We start from the raw sequence: 15680 nt of genomic DNA, 5'->3' as shown, positions 1-15680 counted from the left end.
TGTCTATAGGAATGTCTGTAAAGAGTACACATCAGTTTACTAAAAAAATTTATAAAATCACTCTCCTTCATACATGTAAACACACAAAAACACTATATAAAAAAAAAAAAAAAAAAAAAAAAAAAAAAATTATATATATATATATATATATATATATATATATATATATATATATATATATATATATATATATAAAAAGATGGAGAGTGCGAGAGAAAAAAAAAAATGAATACAAATAAGTTATTTAAAAACTCGCTCACCTTCAAAAACGAAACGAGGAACATCTTGTGGTCCGAAAGCTTTATAACGTCCATAGAAGCCCCTGTATGGGGTGGGTGGGTTCCCCTCGATGAGCAGCACCACATGAACCTTGTTTGACACGGAAACGTAACTGGCCGTTCTCCAGCACTTTTCCAGCACCCTCTGTCCACCCGCAGCCGCCGGAGATTCATCCAGGTGGATCTGATCGCTCTTCAGCTCACAGGCGTCCGGGGACGTCAGGTCCTCCAGATACAGCTCCAAACGCTTCTCAGGATGCACCTGGATGGTCCAGTTGCACCACATGGGGGGGTTTGAGCACAGGTAGTCCGGGGAGAAGAACTCACCGCTGTCAGCGCGGAGAACTTGATGGCAGCTCCGCAGCGCAAAGAAGGCGTATCTCTCTCGGCCTCCACCTGACCAGAGAGAGCAGCTGAGCACATTTATCCTCCCAAAAATCTAAATACTTTCTTTGAAGAGGAATAATTACTGGGCATTTAAAGCAGCAGTCTGTAAGTTTTGCCTCTTTATCACCACATCTGTCTTACAATGTCTTACCTGTCCAGCAGAAAAATAGCCATCTCTGCGTCCATTTTTAGGTCACGCCACCTTTCAAAAGCTTGCCGACATTTATTATTGTTTTCACACGGGGCCGGTCGCTTTCCCTTTTTTACTGTAGGCTCGTCACAAACCGAAGTCTTTTACTTTTTACCACAGTTGTCGATGATGATTGTGGTTTTGAACTTTCTGGATTACAAGTTTAAATACATTCCAGTTGCTGTAAGAAGAGGCTACGAATGATGCGCCACGCGATATAGCCTACTAGCCAGGACTCCTTTCTGTTTACAGATGTGACAATGACGCAAAGAAATTCGCAAAATCCTACCAGTATCGCTCAGATTATAAAACATTACTACAAGCTTACCGTTGTGAATCGAGCCAAGGTAAGGAGATCACTGAACACTGGCTTGCTTATTAATTTTGGATAATTTTTAACCAAAAAAAAAAAAAAAAAAGTTATGGACAGCAGCTTTAAATGAATAAAAAATAAGATCAATTAAAATTGTTAATACATATTTCTTTTACAAACACCTCATACAATGGTCACATTAAAGGTGCAGTATGTAATAATTTTGTCCGCTAGAGGTCGCTAGAGGCCTTTTCAAAATAAAGCCGTAGCTTGAGGACACCAAGTTTGAGTGCGGAATCTTGGGACATGTGGTCTCCACTTCAACGGACGGTGCAAAGAATAGGGATAGGACTCGGGAAGAAAACATGTTCATATTAGTGAACAAAATATATAACACTGGCCTAGTGTTTTTTGGATATTTTACTGCAAAAATATTACATATTACACCTTTAAATATTTTAAATTTTATGAAAGGATGTCTTTGGCATCAAAAGGTTGGAAAACCCCTGAGGACACACCATAAACATGTTAAAGCAGGGGTGTCCTTGAGGGCCACTGTCCTGCAGAGTTTAGCTCCAGCTTGCCTCAACACACCTGCCTGGAAGTTTCTAGTAATCCTGAAGACGTTGATTAGATGGTTCAGGTGTGTTTAAAGGGTTAGTTCACCCAAAAATGAAAATAATGTCATTTATTACTCACCCTCATGTCGTTCTACACTCTTTTTAAAAAAAAAAAAAAAAAAAAAAAAAAAAAAAAAAAAAAAAAAAAAGATGCTATATAGCACTAAAAGTGTTTCTTTGCTCGTAATCATAGGGGAACCACTTTTGGTGCTGTGTAGCATATCTTTAAAGGTGCTGTACAATACCTTTGTCAAATGGTGCTATGTAGAACCCATAAAGGGTGTCATATTGCATTTTATTTCAACAAAAATGGTGCTAAACAGCACCAACAGTGGTTCTTTGGCTCGTAAAGAACCTTTAAAGGTGCCCTAGAACTTCTTTTTAAAAGATGTAATATAAGTCTAAGGTGTCCCCTGAATGTGTCTGTGAAGTTTCAGCTCAAAATACCCCATAGATTTTTTTTTAATTCATTTTTTTAACTGCCTATTTTGGGGCATCATTAACTATGCACCGATATATAGGTTGCGGCCCCTTTAATTCTCGTGCTCCCCCGCCCCTGGAGTTCGCGCTTGCCTTGAACAGCATAAACACAGTTCACACAGCTAATATAACCCTCAAAATGGATCTTTACAAGATGTTCGTCATGCATGCTGCATGCATACATCGGATCATGTGAGTATAGTATTTATTTGGATGTTTACATTTGATTTTGAATGAGTTTGAGGCTATATGCTCCGTGGCTAACGGGTAATGCTACACTGTTGGAGAGATTTATAAAGAATGAAGTTGTGTTTATGAATTATACAGACTGCAAGTGTTTAAAAATGAAAATAGCGACGGCTCTTGTCTCCGTGATTACAGTAAGAAACGATGGTAACTTTAACCACATTTAACAGTACATTAGCAACATGCTAACGAAACATTTAGAAAGACAATTTACAAATATCACTAAAAATATCATGTTATCATGGATCATGTCAGTTATTATTGCTCCATCTGCCATTTTTCGCTATTGTTCTTGCTTGCTTACCTAGTCTGATGATTCAGCTCTGCACATTCAGACATTTTGCCCTTGTCTAATGCCTTGAACATGAGCTGGCAAATATTGAGGGCGTACATATTAATGACTGCTACGTAACAGTCGGTGTTATGTTGAGATTCGCCTGTTCTTCTGAGGTCTTTTAAACAAATGAGATTTATACAAGGAGGAGGAAACAATGGAGTTTGAAACTCAGTGTATGTCTTTTCCATGTACTGAACTCTTGTTATTCAACTATGCCAAGGTAAATTCAATATTTAATTCTAGGGCACCTTTAAAGGGACTTAACAGGTTCTTTCTATGGCAGTGGTGCTACAGCACCTTAACCACCCCAAAGAACCACTGAAGAACTGCTGAAGAACCATACAGGGGCTTAACAGGTTTTGTATACAGTAGCGGTGCTATATAGCACCTCAGTCATCCCAAAGAACCGGTGAAGAACCACTGAAGCACCAAGATTTGGTGCTATACAGCACTTGTGGTGGTTCCCCTATAATTATGAGCCAAAGAACCACTTTTAGTACTATATAGCACCATTTTTTTTTATTTTTTTTTTTTTAGAATGTACACCCGTAAGACCTTCGTTCATCTTCAGAACACAAATTAAGATATTTTTGATGAAATCCAATGGCTCAGTGAAGCCTCCATAGACAGCAATGTCACAGTCACCTCTCTTGTACCTTTCTGGATCTTGAGAGGTTCAGTAACATTGCTGGCATAAAAATATCTTAATTTGTGTCCCGAAGATGAACGAAGGTCTTACGGGTGTGGAACAACATGACGGTGAGTAATAAATTACATTATTTTCATTTTGGGGTGAACTAAACCTTTAATTAGGGTTGGAGCGAAACTCTGCAGGACAGTGGCTTTCCAGGAGCAAGATTGGACACCCTGGCGTTAAAGGGTTAGTTCACACAAAAATGAAAATTCTGTCATCATTTACTCACTCTCAAGTTGTTCCAAACCCGTAAGACATTCATTAATTTTCAGAACACAAAAAAAGATATTTTGATGACAAACAGTTGATGGGCCCCATTGACTTCCATAGTAGGCTATGAAACAACAACAAAAAAAATACTATGTAGTCTATGGGGCCCATCAACTATTTGGTTAGTTACTGACATTCTTCAGAATATCTTTCTTTGTGTTCAGCAGAAGAAAGAAATTGATACAGGTTTATAACAATTTGAGAGTGAGTAAATGAAGACAGAATTTTAATTTTAATGTGAACTTTCAAGTATAAAGCAAGAGCACCATTTTTTCATTCGTGTAAAATGCTTTCATTCATGCAAATGTGATGGACAGCTGTTTACCTGCGGATGCTTGGCCGTCATTTCTGATGATCTGCTAAAAACAGACAGCATGAGTGAGACGTGAAGCGATCAGACCGCCACCAGATGACCTATGAAGAGTTACTCACCTCAGCACTGTTTGCCAAACATGTCAAATAAATTAATATCAGAAGACTATATTTGCTCAATAAATGCCGCCGTGGCATTTTAGAATTGTGATCGTGAACTTTCCACGTTGTTGTCAGTTGCTTGTTTTAAAACATAAACGGAAGAAGCTGTTAGCATCACCTGTTTTATATCTGCAGTTAATGAGGTAGCCTACCTGACTGTCGCGCATGACTGAATGACATAATGCGACGCTCTCTTGATCCGACAGAGGGCGCTGCTCGATCACTTAGACTCTTTCAGGTTGGTACAATGCTATAGTACTACATACTGCGTAGAATTCTGCCCACTTTTATAAATAGCACGTGAAATAGCCTATTAAGCATTATGCACTGATAACGTGTGCATAATTATATGATGATATCATGGCAGAGTACAGGACATATTCCCTACATAAATCTGAATGTAAGCTTGATAATATAGCAAATAAAGCCATTGCATCAAATATGGCCTCAAATTTGTATACTTTGTTGGGTTTAAATCCCAAGTAAAATCTCAAATAAAGTGCCAAATTTTTGAAAATGAATTGTGAGGATGTGCCGCAGGATCACGTGGAGCGGACGTCACTTGCAGCTGCGCGCGCATAATGGTGGCAGAAAAATAGTGGTAACACGTGGAGGAAAATGTGCTAAATCCACAGAATAAGAGAAAAAAACGTTTTGTTGTGCTTTTGAATGTCAGAATCGAAATGCAAAGAAAAATAGTCTGCATTTTTATAGTATACCGTCTTTGAAGACGCCGTTTGAAGCTAAACGGAGACGTTTGTTGCGTCACAGCCTGGACTGAAACCTGCAATGATTAGTCTACCGTTAAAGCATAAATTTGATGTAAACAGTAAGTCTACATAATATTTAAATATACAGTTTATAGGGGACATATAGCAGTTACAGCATTAAATATTTAAAGTTATTACATTTTACATAGATAACTTTTAAACAGTCTATACCATATTTATTGCACAAATCTTTTTTTCTTTTGCATTTGCGTGTTTATATCTCCCAGTTAAGACTTTATAAAAAAAAGAAAAATTTCAGAATAGCAAGAAATAAACTGAGGAAAAAAGACAGAATATCTCACAATTCTGTTTTTCCTTTTAAGAAATGTGATATAAACTCGGATTTCTGAGGGGAAAAAAAGTCAGAATTGTGAGATATAGACTCGAAATTATTATTATTTTTTTTTTAGCTTCCATAGACTGCTACTGCAGAACTGTCATTTTCTGCCACCATAGGCTCCGCCCACTAAAAACGTCATCGCGTCATTGCAAACACAAAATAACTATTTTCATTTAGACAGCCTCGGATGACAATAATGACAAATATGGACACAGCAGAACTTTATTAGTTTAAATACAAAACACTGAGTGCTTAACTAACTGTAAAATGATAAAGACAAGTTTCACATATAAGGGCGCAAGCCTTTTTCAGAATGTTTCGCTTTATCCATGATTACAAATCTGTGAACATATGATTACAACTCATATTGAACAATATACTGAACTTCATGTTAGATATGACACGGAAATCCCATCCTCAGTGCTCCTCCTCCCAATGGAGTTAACATACATTTATACAGTAATGGGATTTGACTAGACTTTGAACTTCAGCGGCTCATTCAGGTCATTGTGTGTGTTGTAAATGTCATCTTTTGCCTTACAACAAAGGTCACAACTCACTTGAACAAACAGCATACAAATTAAGTAATAAAAACATCTAATACCGTCGTTGTTTTGCTAGTGTAATTGGCGATCCGTCAAACAACAGCTTCCTGAGAATATAGAGGTTTAATGCAATAGAAGTCAAACAGCTCAGTTCTGCTTCTCCCTCACACAAATACAGGCATAAATAAAAGCAACATGATAAAATTACACAAAATAAACCCATCAGTCTCTTTAGCTCATTCTTGTTATAAAAATACACCCTGATTTCTCACAATGCATCATATTTTACTCATTGTGAGTAAATAAAGGCAAAAACTGTGTAAATGCAGCAAGTCCCTCTGAGATGTTTAATGCACATGACACCTATTTTAATACACTTCCTGGTCTCATTGTGAATGATTCATCGGTTCGCATTATTCCAAAGAAAATTAAAATTTTTTCTTTAAAATATAACTTGCTCCACCCCTTTAAACAACTTCCCTTTCAGGCAAGGCCATAACCATGTCTTGGATATTGGGGGGGGGACCCTTTTTTTCATTAAAAAGTTATAGTTCTAATTAATCAATTAAAAAATATCTATATTTTATTTTAAAATATGCCCACATTCACTCTTATTTGTATGTCTAATATAGTTGAGTAGTTTGCATCACTGGATATTAGGCCTGTCTAATTGGAATTCACACTGGAATTCACTTGAATTCACACTCGCCTTCTGTGAATACTAAGCCCCGCCCTCTTTGATTTAATTGGCCATCTCAATCATTTTGAAATTGATGAGTGCTGTTAGACTGCTGACCAGCCTAAAAGTGTAACTTTTAAAACTTTCTGTTATCCTATCAACAAACAGAGTGGTGCGTAATGGAGTGCAGCAGAGCAGCATCAACAGTTTTTTTGGCCATTTCTAATTATTGGGGGGGACTTGTGTCCCTCAATGTCTATTGTGGTTACGGCCCTGCTTTCAGGTGACATCACTGAGCCTTCTCATTTTTAAACCCCACCCTACCCAGCCCATGTGTGGAGTACGTCAGCACTTGTTTCTTCGCACCACATCCGGTATAGACAGTATCACTGATTATAATGGGTTCTATTTGATTTTTCCGCGTTTCTTCGCACCATTCTTGCCCGGTGTAGTGTCACAGTTTGTTTTAGGGTCATTTATCCAAGACCAGATCTTTATCATGTCCTGTGGGCTCCTGGGATGGACCAGAATCAAACTTTTGTAAGCACATGGATTCTCTCTGTTCTTCTGCTCAATATCAAAGGTCCTAAAGCCCACGTGTTTCTCTGGTGCCAGTCCCAGTCTCTGCAGACACATCCCCGTGTACACGTCGTCGATCGGGTACAATGTGACCAGGCGAGAGATCGTTCTTAGCCGCAGTGCCAAATGACCCGAATACAAGTAGCCTCCACCACCCGCGTACGGTGGGTAACCCCCCAGAAACACGCTCTCGGGGATGTAATACTTGAGGTTTTTGCTCCGGTGTGGTCCGGCATTGGTGATCACGTCACCAATAAAAAGGTCCTTTGTGCTGGACACCGAAAAGTTGCCTAGGTAAGTCAGAATATGGTGCGTGTTGACGAAAACGTCATCATCGCCTTTGAAGACATATTGGGCCGAAGCGCAATGTGTCCCAAACCACTCCAGAAAGAGGACTTCTTTCAAGGTAAGATTGAAGAACGAGTCCCGGTAATCCCACTGAAGGACGTCACCGTACAACGCCGCCTCGTGCTTCACCATATCCGACAAGTCCGGGTAGTTGTCCGTTGGAGCTGTGTTGCCAAGTAGGAACACCGTGGCGATGCGCCGACCGTCGAGGACACCAGCACGACCCCACGATTCCCGGATGGCCTGCCGTCGGTCGAAATGTGGCGCAATGGATTTTATCGCAAGCAAAAGGTACGGTGGTTTAGAACACACTTTGGGTGCGTCCGTTATCAAGGGGTACGACCTACATCCCATGTACAATAGGAAATCCTGGAATCGCTGTGGTAGGGAACTGAAGTTTTCAATCTGTGTCATCACTCTGCCGTCTGTCCGGCACGGACTAGTGCCATTCAACCAGTGTGGGATTCCTCGAAAGTCACGAGGGGGCTCGCTGCTATTCGCAAGGGGCAGGTAATAGATGTCGTCGAGACGCTCCTGCTCACGATTCCAGAACGCCTCGCTGATTTTCATCTTCTTCCAGAACACTTTGGGCATCATTTTCTGTCGCTTGTAGACGACCTGGTCCTGCCCGTAGCTTCGGGCCACTTCCACCACGATGTAGAGGAGAAAATTGGCTAACATCAGCACTCCGAGCACCTTGGTCCTATTCCAGTTGTTGTTCATCTTGAAGATGCCCTCACCACCTATAGACACAGAAGGAGATTCATTACCTATTGGGTCACAGTCTGAAAACAGAGGTGTGGATGGTCTACAGAAGATGGTGGGGAAAGTGGGATGGGCAAACCACAATCAATTGGAAAGTAGAGGAACATGTTAGTTACATTAGAAAAAAAAGTCAGTATGGACTTTGTCCCAAATCCCTTTGAGCTGTCCGACAAACAGAATGTGTTAAAACCTCAGCCATGAGAGTTCTTCGCAAAACCTTTACCTATCCGGTGAATTTAGACTCAGGCAGCATTCACACGGCATTTGAACATTTCCTCCACATGTGACACAGATCTATTTACTGAATGACAGTGTGTAAAAATAATGAATCAATTCTGATCTGGGACACTTACATAATACATCTAATATATTTTCACATATGTAATTGGCCCAGATTAAAATTGAAGTATAATCATAGTATAATCAAGTATAATTATTCTAATTCTGAGAACAGGAAAGTCCCCTACTTTATCACTAGAAAAAAATTTGAAGAACCCGTTAAAGAAATAGTTATTCCTCAATTGCAAGTTGCTTTGGACAAAAGTGTAATAATAATAATGTAAACATGTAAGTATTATGAAATCATTTAAGACATTTCTCCTTGTTCTTTAAAATTGGATCAAGAATCCAGGGTTCTGTATAGAACACCACTGAACCTTTTTTCTAGGAGTGACGTATCTTTATAATTATCGTTCTTGGTGTGAACAGACCTTTATTGCCTTAATGTAGGTTCCTGTTCTTATTGTGCATAATTCATTACATTGGTGCATGTTTTTTCATTTTTTTATTTTATTTAACAGTTTCTCCCTAATGTCTCTGAAACGACTTTCTCCTTGCCACAAATTGCTCTTATTTTTTTTTTCCATTAAAACAACTTTTCAGCTTATTATGTAACATATATAGATACAAACAGCATAAAAAATGTCTGAAAAATGAATGTCCATCATGTTGTGGGCCAAATGTCATCTGAACAACTGTACTAACAAATGGATTTGAGAATAGAGCACTTAAGGCTTATGGTGTTAGTGCAGCACATTATTATACCTCAACCCAAAAAAAGCAGCAGTGTGCTCATGCAAAACCAGAAACTAACCACAACAGATTAATAATTTTTCAAAAGGAAGGAGCAAAGAACAAACTTTGCCTGTCAATTTTAGTAGGCAAGTAAAAAGAGCTTACAGGAATGGTTCATCCAGAAACTAAACTTCTGTCATTATTCACTCACCCACGTCGTTTCAGCTATTTTCTACATATACTCTTACAAAAACAAAGGCTCCAAAAGGGGTTTTTAGCAACCATTTTGGGTTCCTGCAATTCCATGGAAGTTAAAGGTTCTTCATGGAACCCTCAATGCTAATAAAGAACCTTTATTTTTAAAAGTATACTCCACATTTTACAATAAAACACAATAATAGCACAATTAATGACTTATTGCATGTCAAATCACAGCACTGTGCATAAAAAAACTGAATTTAAGTCTTTTGTTCTACACACAAAGCTGCTCTATGATTTCAGAAGGCTCAAATAAAAACTCTTCTTCTGTGTACCACAATAAAACAACAACAGTAACAACAGCAGCTGGTCTAAATGACATGAGGATCCATTTCTGGATGAACTACTCCTTTAAGAAAGCATCAGCTGAAAACATAAAACATTAAAGTAACGGTTGGTCCGTTACTCACAGCGAGGGCATCTGCAGGGTAAGTCTAGGGTGAGATCCATGTGTGCATCCGATGGGAAGCGTCCAGGATTTCTCCTCCTGTGACTGTACCTAAACAGTAAGGGATGAACCTGCTGCATATCAGCCAGTGTTTCATACCAAACCCAAGGTCTCTCTCTATCACAGTCTCCACACCATCCAACCATTCCCCTTTCAACTTGTTTTCTTCTAATATCGGCCTTTCTTTTCTGCTCAAGCTTAGTTTTCAGTGTCACCCTGAATCTTACCTAGTGTCACATGCTTCCTTCTCTCATTCACTCAAACACATCATGTGTTCCTCATGACACCAATTACAGATGTGCAGCGTCAGACTCTTCCTAGTCTCGTGTAGCCAGATCTTTTGACTAAACAGCTCTGGTATGGTCCACATTGCAGTTTATTTTGACCCACTAAGACAGGAAGAGACCATCTGACTGACATCTAAAGCGATCGATAGTTTAGGGATGGTTTATGTAGTTGCAAGGCAAAATAGTGGCCAAAATCTGCACAGACTCTGTGATGAGCCTCATGATATTCTGCCTCTGAACATTTTCAAAGATTTGACGTCAGCTTGCCGTATTCTGAGCGCAGTATGCATCAGATGGCATCACGTGATGTTACTAAACTCGAAAGCGTTTTATTGCAGGACAACAGGGCCATTTTATGACTGCAATTTAGATTTTTTTCCCAGCATGATCTCACCTACACTCCCGCAAACAAAAACTTCCACACTATATATGACTCAGTGCTATCACTGCTCTGTTTTTTACACTTTACTGTGCAAGAGCTCTTCTTTACAGGCCACATGCATTTTTTGTACAGCATTAGGAGTGACTAACACAAAAGTGACTGAGCAACTGCTAGATTGGCAATGGAAATAAGAATGCAACAGAGAAAAAGGGAAACAATTTAAGAAAATACACAGTAAAATCCCCAGAGTTAAATCAACTCTGCTCAGAGTACATATGGTCCCTCTCTAAATAGTGTTAAAGTAACACTGAAGCAGAGTTAAAGTTAATGAGACAATTAAGCGATTAATAAGGCTGTGACTGAAGTCAGCTGTAGTTCTTGTGTTTCTCTTTTCTTCAGTGATTCTGCTTGTTAACAGCAGGCGTTCATCACTAATGCACAACCATTATTTAATTAATTGCTTAATTATCTCATTAACTTTAACTCTGCTTTAGTGTTATTTTAACACAATTTAGAGAGGGACCATATGTACTCTGAGCAGAGCTGATTTAACTCTGGAGATTTTGCTGTGTAGGTAAATTTTATACCAGAACTAAAATTTATTTAGGACGCAATCATGTAATCACTTTAAATTTAATGTCATACTAAATTTTCACACACCATTACAGTACACACATATTAATCTCTTAAAAGACTTTTCTTTTAAACAAACTAGTATTTTTTGATATAGGCTATTTATGATATCTGTAATATAATGTGTAATAATTGCAGCATTTTGGCAATGTACCACCTGTTAATGCTTTTAAAGTCGGCATGCAACGAAAGCTGCGATAGTCTTTTCTAGGGCTGCCCCCTAATATTTGACTAATCGTTAGTTGACTAGAAGAGCCTTAAGGCATCTTTACACAGAAAAAGCGGCACAGAAACCAACTCTGAAGCGGCATAATACCACAAAAATGTGCATTTACACAGAACGTTTAATGCTGTTCTGAAGCGGCATAAATGCATTTACACAGGAATTAAAATGGCAGGAAACAATGCTTTGAACATAAGTATTTCAAAACTAACAGTTTTAACAAAATTAATTTAAAAATAATTAAATAATAAACAATGAAATATAACTCGAAATAAAAAAAATACAAAAATTTAAAGTAGTAAACTGCGTGCTATATCTCACGCTTTGATGTTTGTCGTAATAAAAATTGAACTATGTAACAAAAAATTATACATTATTACACCGGGTAGTTCACAACAGGGTTAAAAGAGGTCGAACATTTTTTTTTTTTTTCAAAGAGACAGAAACAACAAATGATGCTAGCATTTGCGTGTATCAGGCAGCAGCAGATCACCAGATAGACCGTTGTGTGTGGGTGAAATATCGTCCTCAAGGAGATGATTTTTGGAATATAATATAACAGTACACAATCACAGTGACGCCGATTGTGTTAAGCATTTACCTTATCTGAGAAAAATGTAGCAGCGCGTTGATCTGACAGTTTCTTCATGGGAAGATTACAAACGGCGAAAGCCAATTGATGACACACGACGATTCTCTGCTGTTATTTTGGTGGTTTTGCTTCACGATGTGAGTACAGGACTCTTTTACTTAAATGCCCCTTGTTGGAAGACATAATTTTTATTATTTGCCGTAAGTTATATGTTTCGTCTCCTGCTTCTTGAATCTCGCGCCGCCTGAGCTGACTGGAATGCTTTTGGTTGTCATGACAATGACGTAGTTTAAAGCGGCTATATTCCGTGTTCATTTACACTGAACCAGAACAGTATCAGACTCGCCTTTGATACTAGGGGCTGAGGTGGGTCAGACCCGGCGTATTTTAGGTTTTCTTTAACACGGCATTGCGTCTTTACACTGAATTCTGAGCAGGTACAGACCCGTTTCAGAACAGCCATAAATCGGCTGTGTAAAGATGCCTTTAGTTGACCGAAAAATGTATTAGTCGGTTAGTAGCACCTAAAAAAAAAAAAACCTTGTGGCAGGAAATTCAAACGTTCGCCTATCAACATTCTACTTCAAATATGGCTTATCATTTGAAACATGTAAGTAGTAGCAACTTTACATGGCTGCTCGCTCTAACGTTAACCTAGATAAATGTGCGGTATTATTAGGCGTATATCCAAGTGTTTGTGCGGAGTGTGGAAGATAAAGTATAGCATGCTTACCGCATGACATGGAGGCGCCGGCACGATTACTTGCATTTTTTCTGATAACAGCAGAAACAACATTAAATACTCCATAATTTTTGGTACAGATAAGAGTAATACATCATTCAAAATTGTAAAGAGTACTTTTATTTGTGTAAACTCACAATAACAAGAAAACGTTGTGCCTTTGTAAAATAAACAAAACAAACAGGCCATCTCGGAACTTGAGTGCGTCAAAAAATAAACCAAGTGTAAACTTGACTCATAGACATGAGAAATACATAGAAAGCTTTAAATGTCAAGAGATTGTCAACCAATTCAAGCGGAAAACAAATATTCTCAGATTATGTAATCCATATGAAATATTGACATTTGACTTGACATTTGATATTCAACAGTGCTTTGATCTGCCTGCATTGACACTATTCTTTAAGAGCTGCTGTGCAGCCAAAATAATGTACCAGTTATCAATGTAAAGCTGCTTTGACACAATCTACATTGTAAAAAGCGCTATATAAATAAAGGTGAAATATGCATATTACTGCAGAGATGATGAGTCAGCATCGTCGACTTAATCTCTGCAGTCAAAAACACAGAAAACATTATCAATAAATGATTAAAAAGGTTTAGATGGTCTCCTTTCTGTTTTTTCAAGACACATTCATAATCCTTTTGCTGGTGTGCTGTTGCAAACTTTATGTATGCGTTTGAGCGCTGATTAGGCTATGTTTACTATACATAGGCAATTAAAGGCTCATTATTATGATTTATATAGCTTATTAACATACACGTGCGATTAGTCGACTAATTGCTTAAATTAACGAATACTAGTTGACTAGAGAAATCTTTAGTCGAGGGCAGCCCTAGTCTTTTCTTCCGTATTGTGATGTATCTGAGTGAGACGGCTTCACAAACAAGAACAAATGTAGGGCGGGACTTGTTTTTGTCCATCGGGAATTGATTGGATCATTGTGATTTGCTATTGGTCAATCACATTTGAGTGACAAGCTATACCAACTAAATTAAACTAATCAAAAAACAGTCTGAATTGCTTGAGTTAACAAATTGCTTCGTAAAACGACAACATTTCAAAGAAAACAAAAACATGGCTACGTAAACACTAAAAAGGGGAAAATGTTATTTTCCTTATTTGTCTCTTGCTGAAACCTGTGATTTTAAAAGTGTAGTCAACATCCTGAAGGCATTATGCTTCTGTATACACTGTACTGTAAACAGTGTATTCATTAGATCTGTGACTACACACATGTTGATACTCCTGTCATTACGAGGACTTTCCATAGGCGTCATTGTTTATTAACTAAAGCTCAGGTAGCCTATTTTTTAAACAGTGTTGAAACTTTGCAAATCATCCTTAAGTCAAAAGTTCACCTAAAAATGAAAATTCTGTATTTTTTCACCCTTGTGATGTTTCTTAAATAAATATTTATGAAAAAATTTCTTTAGGTTGGACATCAATAAAAATGTTATTGGTTATTCAGTGTGTCGCAGCTAAATTTGATGTCCAATGTGCTTCATGTTTCATTTGAGAAGATTTCCAGTGAAAAAGTGAAATTCTGTGGGGTTTTTTGGCACATACTGTATAGGACATACCAATTATACTGTTATGGTAATTGTTCCTAATTGCACATTTGTTTTTCACAAAACAAACAAACAATCTCATAATCTTAAGAAACAACAAGACGTGAGAAAATATTGATAAGTGTCATTTTTGGGCGAACTTTCCTTTTAAGGATTTGGCAGACGAGATAGATAGATAGATAGATAGATAGATAGATAGATAGATAGATAGATAGATAGATAGATAGATAGATAGATAGATAGATAGATAGATAGATAGATAGATAGATAGATAGATAGATAGATAGATAGATAGATAGATAGATAGATAGATAGATAGATAGTATTTTATTTATTGAAACTGATAATAAAACGACCTAACGTTCATTTACCCTTAAAAATCAGGGTAGTAGGTGAATAACAGACATACCATAATAAAAACATTAATATCATGTAGTACGCGAGCATTATCGTTATTTATCTATCTATTTTGGCATTTTATAATTCCTAACTCGTAACTCGAATCTTATCTGAATTTACCTGTATGAGTAGGTGGCAGCTGCGACTCTCCGCACCTTTATAACAGCGGCCCACAACTGATGTTTCTTCAAACACGGAACATTTTCCTCTCTCTTTTGCTCCGTCCACCTAACGGAGCTGCGGTTGTTTATTTCTTTAGAAAACTTGAAAGTCCCTTGTACAGCGAGTCTTACATTGTATCGTAGCAGAGCGGTACCGCATGTAGTCGAGTCAGGTCAGAGTCTCCTCACGCCCCGTCAGCGCGAGCACCTCCCTTACCATTCCCCCTGACAACGGCCGCGCGCACGGGCACGCGTGTGCACAGGTTTAGCTATGACAGTTTTGTGTAATCTCACAAATAGAATGAAACATGGCGAAAGTGCTCGTCACAATTTGCAATGCGCGCAAATCCCGTTCTACTTTACATGTAGCCTACTGATATCAACAGGTTTGGGTGTAGGGTTGGGCTTCAGAAAGTAGCCTATCATCACTTCATTATAAATACTGTGTCTATAAGATGTCTTCAGCGTATCTGATGTGTGTGTGTGTGTGTGTGTGTGTGTGTGTGTGTGTGTGTGTGTGTGTGTGTGAGTGAGTGAGTGAGTGAGTGTGAGAATTCCTCTGGTTTCTGTCAGACTTGCCTTAGGGTAACAAACCCATCTTCACTTTGAAAGCAAATTATGCATATAATATATATAGGCACTGTACATGTGTTT

The 15680-nt window shown here is 38.2% G+C and overlaps 2 protein-coding genes across 5 annotated transcripts in view; both read right to left on the bottom strand.

Annotated features, from left to right (window-relative positions):
• Nucleotides 1–4468, bottom strand: part of zgc:66455 (uncharacterized protein LOC393502 homolog) — a 9478-nt gene extending 5010 nt beyond the window's left edge. Inside the window, exons 1-4 of one of the 2 annotated variants that reach the window (XM_048196093.1) lie at nucleotides 4248–4468; nucleotides 4141–4174; nucleotides 261–674; nucleotides 1–15 (exon numbers count right to left, since the gene is read on the bottom strand). The exon at nucleotides 1–15 is cut by the window's left edge and continues 666 nt beyond it. In XM_048196093.1, the coding sequence (XP_048052050.1) occupies nucleotides 1–15; nucleotides 261–674; nucleotides 4141–4174; nucleotides 4248–4325 (541 nt within the window). In that variant the 5' untranslated portion in view covers nucleotides 4326–4468. The remainder of the gene's footprint in view (nucleotides 16–260; nucleotides 675–4140; nucleotides 4175–4247) is intronic. The other variant, XM_048196094.1, reaches the window with a different exon arrangement.
• Nucleotides 4469–5603: 1135 nt separating this feature from the next.
• b3gnt2a (UDP-GlcNAc:betaGal beta-1,3-N-acetylglucosaminyltransferase 2a) lies at nucleotides 5604–15454 on the bottom strand. 3 transcript variants are annotated; one of them, XM_048196090.1, is made up of 3 exons: nucleotides 14986–15454; nucleotides 9998–10086; nucleotides 5604–8293 (listed from the first exon to the last, which is right to left on the bottom strand). In XM_048196090.1, the coding sequence occupies exons 2-3, from the start codon at nucleotides 10035–10037 to the stop codon at nucleotides 7029–7031; spliced, it is 1305 nt and encodes a 434-aa protein (XP_048052047.1). In that variant the 5' UTR covers nucleotides 10038–10086; nucleotides 14986–15454; the 3' UTR covers nucleotides 5604–7028. The 3 variants fall into 3 exon arrangements, with proteins under 3 accessions (XP_048052047.1, XP_048052048.1, XP_048052046.1); XM_048196091.1 differs by lacking the exon at nucleotides 9998–10086 and having other exon boundaries at nucleotides 14986–15447; XM_048196089.1 differs by lacking the exon at nucleotides 14986–15454 and having other exon boundaries at nucleotides 9998–10979.
• Nucleotides 15455–15680: the final 226 nt, after the last annotated feature.

This window comes from Megalobrama amblycephala, linkage group LG7 (genome assembly GCF_018812025.1).
Source record: "Megalobrama amblycephala isolate DHTTF-2021 linkage group LG7, ASM1881202v1, whole genome shotgun sequence".
NCBI classification, from domain to species: domain Eukaryota; kingdom Metazoa; phylum Chordata; class Actinopteri; order Cypriniformes; family Xenocyprididae; genus Megalobrama; species Megalobrama amblycephala.
Note: the sequence above shows the minus strand (reverse complement) of the source record. Positions and strands in the feature narration are given on the sequence as shown.

Excerpts from the sequence above, each read along its gene's own strand:
- b3gnt2a (XM_048196089.1), bottom strand. The coding sequence starts at position 10,181 with ATGGTTGGATGGTGTGGAGACTGTGATAGAGAGAGACCTTGGGTTTGG. Across the intron at positions 8,294-9,997 it reads ACCCTGCAGATGCCCTCGCT|GTGGTGAGGGCATCTTCAAG; the intron begins GTGAGTAACGGA and ends CTGTGTCTATAG.